This window comes from Panicum virgatum, chromosome 3N (assembly GCF_016808335.1).
Source record: "Panicum virgatum strain AP13 chromosome 3N, P.virgatum_v5, whole genome shotgun sequence".
Taxonomy (NCBI): domain Eukaryota; kingdom Viridiplantae; phylum Streptophyta; class Magnoliopsida; order Poales; family Poaceae; genus Panicum; species Panicum virgatum.
Window position 1 is genome coordinate 27,973,355 of NC_053147.1, and position 6,504 is coordinate 27,979,858.

General features: G+C 55.6%; 1 protein-coding gene across 2 annotated transcripts; it reads left to right on the forward strand.

The window, feature by feature from the left end:
• The first annotated feature begins 567 nt into the window (after positions 1–567).
• On the forward strand, positions 568–5,632 carry LOC120665497 (1-deoxy-D-xylulose-5-phosphate synthase 1, chloroplastic). Of its 2 annotated transcripts, XM_039945077.1 has the most exons (7): positions 568–2,012; positions 2,150–2,458; positions 2,630–3,052; positions 3,773–4,354; positions 4,457–4,738; positions 4,853–5,137; positions 5,264–5,598. In XM_039945077.1, the coding sequence occupies exons 1-7, from the start codon at positions 1,890–1,892 to the stop codon at positions 5,423–5,425; spliced, it is 2,166 nt and encodes a 721-aa protein (XP_039801011.1). In that variant the 5' UTR covers positions 568–1,889; the 3' UTR covers positions 5,426–5,598. The 2 variants fall into 2 exon arrangements, with proteins under 2 accessions (XP_039801011.1, XP_039801010.1); XM_039945076.1 differs by having other exon boundaries at positions 1,524–2,012; positions 3,773–4,738; positions 5,264–5,632.
• Positions 5,633–6,504: the final 872 nt, after the last annotated feature.

Genomic DNA, 6,504 nt, shown 5'->3' on the forward strand with positions numbered 1-6,504 from the left:
GCTAATTAATTCATAATTGTATATTAATTATCAAATAACAACAAAATGTGCTACAGTAGCCAAATCCAATTTTTTTCACCAACTAAACACACCCTTACTGAAAAAAAGAAATCTTGCAGATGCTAAAAAATATAGAAAAAAACCTTACAAGAGCTTTCGGTGGATGTTTCGTTTCGTCCAAAAGTACGCATGTTTTTGTTCTTCCTTTGGTCCGGTGGACACTTCCTGGCCGATTCCTCCCATCCCATCTCATCCCATCCTAGATAGAAAACGGTTTCTCAGGAATGCTTCTCCTACGTTCTTCCCTCCGGTCCAAGCAGGTAAGGCTGGACAAAAAAACTCGTGGCTCGGTAGCTCGTTCGACTCGACTTATTATTGGGTTGGCTCGACTCGGCTCGTTTAATTTTTTTAACAAGCTGAGCTAGCATTTTAGCTCGTTACGTTAATGAGCCAGCTCGAGCTGGCTTGTGAGCCAAATGAGCCGAGCAGTGCAGCATGCTAGCCGGCCTAACAGAGAGCGTAGGCTGGTGGTTCACTTCTAAATAGACCATGAGCCTCGAGAGATCTAAGGCCCGCAACAGCCCAACAATACCGCAAATGACTCCAGGTTCCCCTGCTCGCTCGGCCTTGGCTTCTTTTACTCCCGTCGCGCCGCCACAACGGAGACGAAGACTCTGCGGCCGTGACCTCGCCTTCTTCTCCCGCAGTCCGCTCTTTCCTCTGCACCTCCTCCCACGCCCGCAATCCGCTCTTCCCTCTGCAGATCCTGCCCTCACCCGTGAAGGCCTCGTGCTTGAGGTGGAGATATCAGCAAGTCAACGGTCAATGGGAGGAGCTCCGCACCAAGCAGGATCCGCTGCGAGCTTGTGTCTGACATCTGCTTCCATCCCCCCCTCTATCCCTCCTTTTACTTTTGCGGCCATGGGCATAGCTAGCTGCGGGGGAATTGAAGGGCAACGATCCGGTGAATTTTAGACTTGAACTTTCGTTGGATTTTTTTTCCAGATTGGAGATTAACTTATAATTCTGATTTGATTATGTTGCAAAGATCCAAACAGTCATTATTTGGATGAATATTGACAATCTACACTAGTATAATAAATACACATGATTCCGATTTATTTTTTGCGTTGTTCTTGTCTTTGTAGAGATGCATCATCAGTATTATCGAGCCGGCTCACGAGCTAAACAAACCGGCTCGAGCCAGTAAACGAGCCGAGCCGCGCTGGATCTTTAGCTCGCTGAAATAATGAGCCGAGCCGAGCCAGCTCGTTATCTTAACGAGCCAGCTCGAGCCGAGCCGAGCCAAGCCGAGCCGCTCGATATCCACCCTTAGGGCCTAATTTGATATTTCTATAGATTTTATTTTATCCCACATTATCCTCTCGTGATACTTCGTCGAGCTGGCCCAATGGCGTGCGAGATTGGTAGGGCGCCCATTGCTCTCCCGCTCCCGCTCCCGCTCCCGCTCCCGCTGGTCACTTGGGGGAGGAAAAAAAAGCGAGCACTTGGGGGCGCGCACAGGCGAATGAATTCCAGCCACACGCGCCCGGCCATGGCCTTCCCCACCTCCGTGGTCACCCACACGGTCACACTCGCCGCCCTCCCCACCCCTATCGCCACATCCCGCCAGCATCACCCCATCACCTCTCCCGCCGGCCGCAGCGCACCACTACTCCTATAGGAACCTCCCAGCCCAGGGCTGTCTCCTCACTCTCCCCCTCCGGGCACTCCCCGACCGAATCCCCCGCCATCCTCCGGGCACACTGCCGCCGCCACTACTGTTAGCTTGCAGCTCAAGCTCGGCACTCGCATTTGGGTCGGTTCTCGAGGAAATCGAGCGCCGCCATTGGGAGAAGCTGCTGCTGCGGTCCTGAGCAGGAGGAGCAATGGCGCTGTCGACGTTCTCTGTTCCGCGGGGATTCCTCGGCGTGCCGGCTCAGGACTCCCATTTCGCTCCGGCGGCCGAGCTCCATGCGCACAAGCAACTTCAGGCCAGGCCTGCTGTCAAGGTGAGCGTCCTCTGCTCTGCTCTACGCAAGCTTAATTGTTGCTGGCTTCGTGGTAATTGCGTGTTGCAACTTGCAAGTAGCTCGGCTGTTGTTTAAATTGGAGATGGTGAATAATAATGGTGCGTGCGTGCGTGCAGGGCCAGGGTCGGCGGAGGTCGGCGTGCGTGTCGGCGTCGCTGTCGGAGCGCGAGCGCGAGGCGGAGTACTACTCGCAGCGGCCGCCGACGCCGCTGCTGGACACCATCAACTACCCGGTCCACATGAAGAACCTGTCGGTGAAGGAGCTCCGGCAGCTCGCCGACGAGCTCCGCTCCGACGTCATCTTCCACGTCTCCAAGACCGGCGGCCACCTCGGGTCCAGCCTCGGCGTTGTGGAGCTCACCGTCGCGCTGCACTACGTCTTCAACGCGCCGCAGGACCGCATCCTCTGGGACGTCGGCCACCAGGTGCGCCGCATCTCGCTCGCTCCGGGCCGGGGGGCAGCGCGCGTGAGCTCCATGTGGCAGGCCAGGCAGCTCGCGGGCGGCCGGGCCATCTAGTATCTAATCTAACCTGCAGGTCAGGGGAAGGGTCAATTAACTAATAATCTAAGCATGGTGCATGCATTGGCATTGCAGTCGTACCCGCACAAGATCCTGACGGGGCGGCGCGACAAGATGCCGACGATGCGGCAGACCGGCGGGCTGGCGGGGTTCACGAAGCGCGCCGAGAGCGAGTACGACTGCTTCGGCACGGGGCACAGCTCCACCACCATCTCGGCGGCGCTGGGCATGGCGGTGGGGCGGGACCTCAAGGGCGGCAAGAACAACGTGGTGGCGGTGATCGGCGACGGCGCCATGACGGCGGGGCAGGCGTACGAGGCCATGAACAACGCCGGCTACCTCGACTCCGACATGGTCGTCATCCTCAACGACAACAAGCAGGTCTCCCTGCCGACGGCGACGCTCGACGGGCCCGTGCCGCCCGTCGGCGCGCTCAGCAGCGCGCTCAGCAAGCTGCAGTCCAGCCGCCCGCTCAGGGAGCTCCGGGAGGTGGCCAAGGTAACCAAACAAACCCTCATCAACCTGACACGTCAATCCATGCCTGAAACGATCATTTCTTTTTCAAATTCTATTCTATGAACTCGCTCTCGCTTGGGGAAATGGTAGGAAGCTGCTGCCTTGTCCTCACTCAGGCAGGTCGACAGCGGACGACGTGTCAGTATCGCGTCCACCAAGACGCCGTGCTTGGAGCTTCTTACCCTTTTCTTTTTTTTCTCCCCTGGAACTGGAAGAGTGGAAGATAGCGCCTGAAAATTAGCAGTCGTAGTACATCTTCTGGACGCTTGCGCTAGACGTGCCAGAATAAGCCGCGTCAGCTGCAGAGAGTGGCGTGCTGTGCTCTTCTTCTGGGCGCCATGCATGCCCGGGATGGATGGATGTGTCCACCGGAGATGGCTGGCGAGGATGCAACAACAATATGTAGGTTCGAGTAGTGCCCACTAGGCAATCGATTCTTTGCATAAACAAAAGCTGCTCGGGGATGGATGGATCTCAACAAGTTGATGCGTTTTTTAGTCCAACCTTCAGGTGTTTGGTCTTAGAAATTCTCCTAGACTGGGCTTGGTCTTAGTAGATATACAATTGAATGGGCTAGGCTGCAACAGGCCCATTGCTGTTGGGCTTAGAAAGATTGTGGTAAATAGAAAAGGAAACGACGGCCCAGGTTTTCAGGACGAGACGACTCTGACCGGGCGGCCATCTCGTTCATGTTTCATTCAGGGCGTGACGAAGCAGATCGGCGGGTCGGTGCACGAGCTGGCGGCGAAGGTGGACGAGTACGCCCGCGGCATGATCAGCGGCCCCGGCTCCACGCTCTTCGAGGAGCTCGGCCTCTACTACATCGGCCCCGTCGACGGCCACAACATCGACGACCTCATCTCCATCCTCAACGACGTCAAGAGCACCAACACCACCGGCCCCGTCCTCGTCCACGTCGTCACCGAGAAGGGCCGCGGCTACCCCTACGCCGAGCGCGCCGCCGACAAGTACCACGGCGTCGCCAAGTTCGACCCGGCGACGGGGAAGCAGTTCAAGTCGCCGGCCAAGACGCTGTCCTACACCAACTACTTCGCCGAGGCGCTCATCGCCGAGGCCGAGCAGGACAGCAGGATCGTCGCCATCCACGCCGCCATGGGCGGCGGCACGGGGCTCAACTACTTCCTCCGCCGCTTCCCCACCCGCTGCTTCGACGTCGGGATCGCCGAGCAGCACGCCGTCACGTTCGCGGCCGGCCTCGCCTGCGAGGGGCTCAAGCCCTTCTGCGCCATCTACTCGTCCTTCCTGCAGCGCGGCTACGACCAGGTCCCCTTCCCCTTTCTCTTGGCAGCAGCATCGTTTCTTCCTTCTTCTGTGTGCTCGCTCGATCGGTCACTGATGCCGCTAGCTGCCGGCCGGCGCATGCAGGTGGTGCACGACGTCGACCTCCAGAAGCTCCCGGTGAGGTTCGCCATGGACAGGGCCGGGCTGGTCGGCGCGGACGGGCCGACCCACTGCGGCGCGTTCGACGTCACGTACATGGCGTGCCTGCCCAACATGGTCGTCATGGCCCCGTCCGACGAGGCCGAGCTCTGCCACATGGTCGCCACCGCCGCGGCCATCGACGACCGCCCGTCCTGCTTCCGGTACCCGAGAGGCAACGGCATCGGCGTCCCGTTGCCGCCCAACTACAAAGGCACCCCCCTCGAGGTAAACGTAAACCTCCATGGCCTCATCTCCTGCTGATTGCAACCGGGGGAGATGAATTCATGGCCCGTTTTTGCTGATCCGATCGATGCGCGATGCGATCAATTTCGATTGCAGGTCGGTAAGGGCAGGATCCTGCTGGAGGGCGACCGGGTGGCGCTGCTGGGGTACGGGTCGGCGGTGCAGTACTGCCTGGCGGCGGCGGCCCTGGTGGAGCGCCATGGCCTCAAGGTCACCGTCGCCGACGCCAGGTTCTGCAAGCCGCTGGACCACGCCCTGATCAGGAGCCTCGCCAAGTCCCACGAGGTGCTCATCACCGTGGAGGAAGGCTCCATCGGAGGGTTCGGCTCGCACGTCGCCCAGTTCATGGCCCTGGACGGCCTTCTGGACGGCAAACTCAAGGCAAGTTGCAGACCTTTTAAAACTGACGAGAATACAATACAAGATCTCTCAAGTTTTTCCACTGCAAAATTAAATTCAGAAACAAATTAGCTGACCGACGATGAACTTGACTTGGTGTTTGTGCAGTGGCGGCCTCTGGTGCTTCCGGACAGGTACATCGACCACGGGCCGCCGGCCGATCAGCTGGCCGAGGCCGGGCTGACGCCGTCGCACATCGCCGCGACGGTGTTCAACGTCCTGGGGCAGAACAGGGAGGCCCTGGCCATCATGGCAGTGCCGAACGCGTAGGATTCGCGGCGATCCCGGCCTATAGAGATGTGCTTTGTACATTTGGTTGTTAGATGTCAGCAGGGAGATTAGTCTGCTTTGGATGAAAATGCCGCGGGGAACGAGTCAACGATGACAGTTTTTTGCTGCTTATTCTGATGATATATTGAAGTACAGAAATGTTCTTGCGGCAATGCTTTCTGTTTTAGAGATGAAGGCTTAACACAATCATCACTCAATGCTTACAGCATCCACGATCCCTCGCCAAAAGATGAGCAGCTTTATTAGCACTACGCCTAGCATAAATAACCACAAAACACATTGCCGATGCCTAATTCTGAACGAGCACCTAAATCCTGTAGCTAGAAAAAAGGTAATTTAGCTAGAAGAAATTGGAATGGTAGCAAAACCTGTAGCTTCTGTCACTCTGTAGAGGCTGTCCAACATCTTTTTTTCGAATGTGCTTATGCTAGATTCTTGTGGCGAGCAGCACACATTGTTTTTGGAATTGCACCACCTCTAAACTTTGAGATTTTGTTTCATCAATGGTTAGGAGGGCAAAATCCGAATTTATACCTATTAATAAGGGCAAAGACTTTTTGTTGGGCAATTTGGCTCACAAGGAATGAAGTTGTTTTTGACAAATGCCAACAAAAAAATTTTATGCAGGTTCTTTTCAGGGGAACACATTGGCTTTGACAATGGGCGCAATTGCAGCATAACGATGATATAAAGACGAAGATGATCCAGGCGTGTCAGTCACTGGAGATGGCTCTTCATTTTTTTTTTGCCTCCCATGGTTGGCCATTTAGTTTACGGATTGGTTTGTGATACTCTACTTACTTTTTTGAATCTGATTCAGTAGTAGTGTTGATCTACTGCATGTAACAATGTTTGGACTGATTTCCTCTTGGTAGGGGGATGAAGCCGGAACTCTTTCCATTATTTTTTTTTTCTGAACGAGCATCTGAAACATCCATTTCATCCTCGACGGATGTCATCATGTATCCAGCTTGATGTCATACCACCCACTGTATTTATATATTTAAAAATGGAAGGATTGAGAAATCATCCGGAGGAATGAAACATCAAAGGAATGC

Bases quoted from the DNA above. Each gene is read 5' to 3' on its own strand.
- LOC120665497 (XM_039945076.1), top strand. From the start codon at position 1,890: ATGGCGCTGTCGACGTTCTCTGTTCCGCGGGGATTCCTCGGCGTGCCG. The intron at 2,013-2,149 runs GTGAGCGTCCTC...GCGTGCGTGCAG, and splicing joins AGGCCAGGCCTGCTGTCAAG to GGCCAGGGTCGGCGGAGGTC. The intron at 4,739-4,852 runs GTAAACGTAAAC...TTTCGATTGCAG, and splicing joins ACAAAGGCACCCCCCTCGAG to GTCGGTAAGGGCAGGATCCT.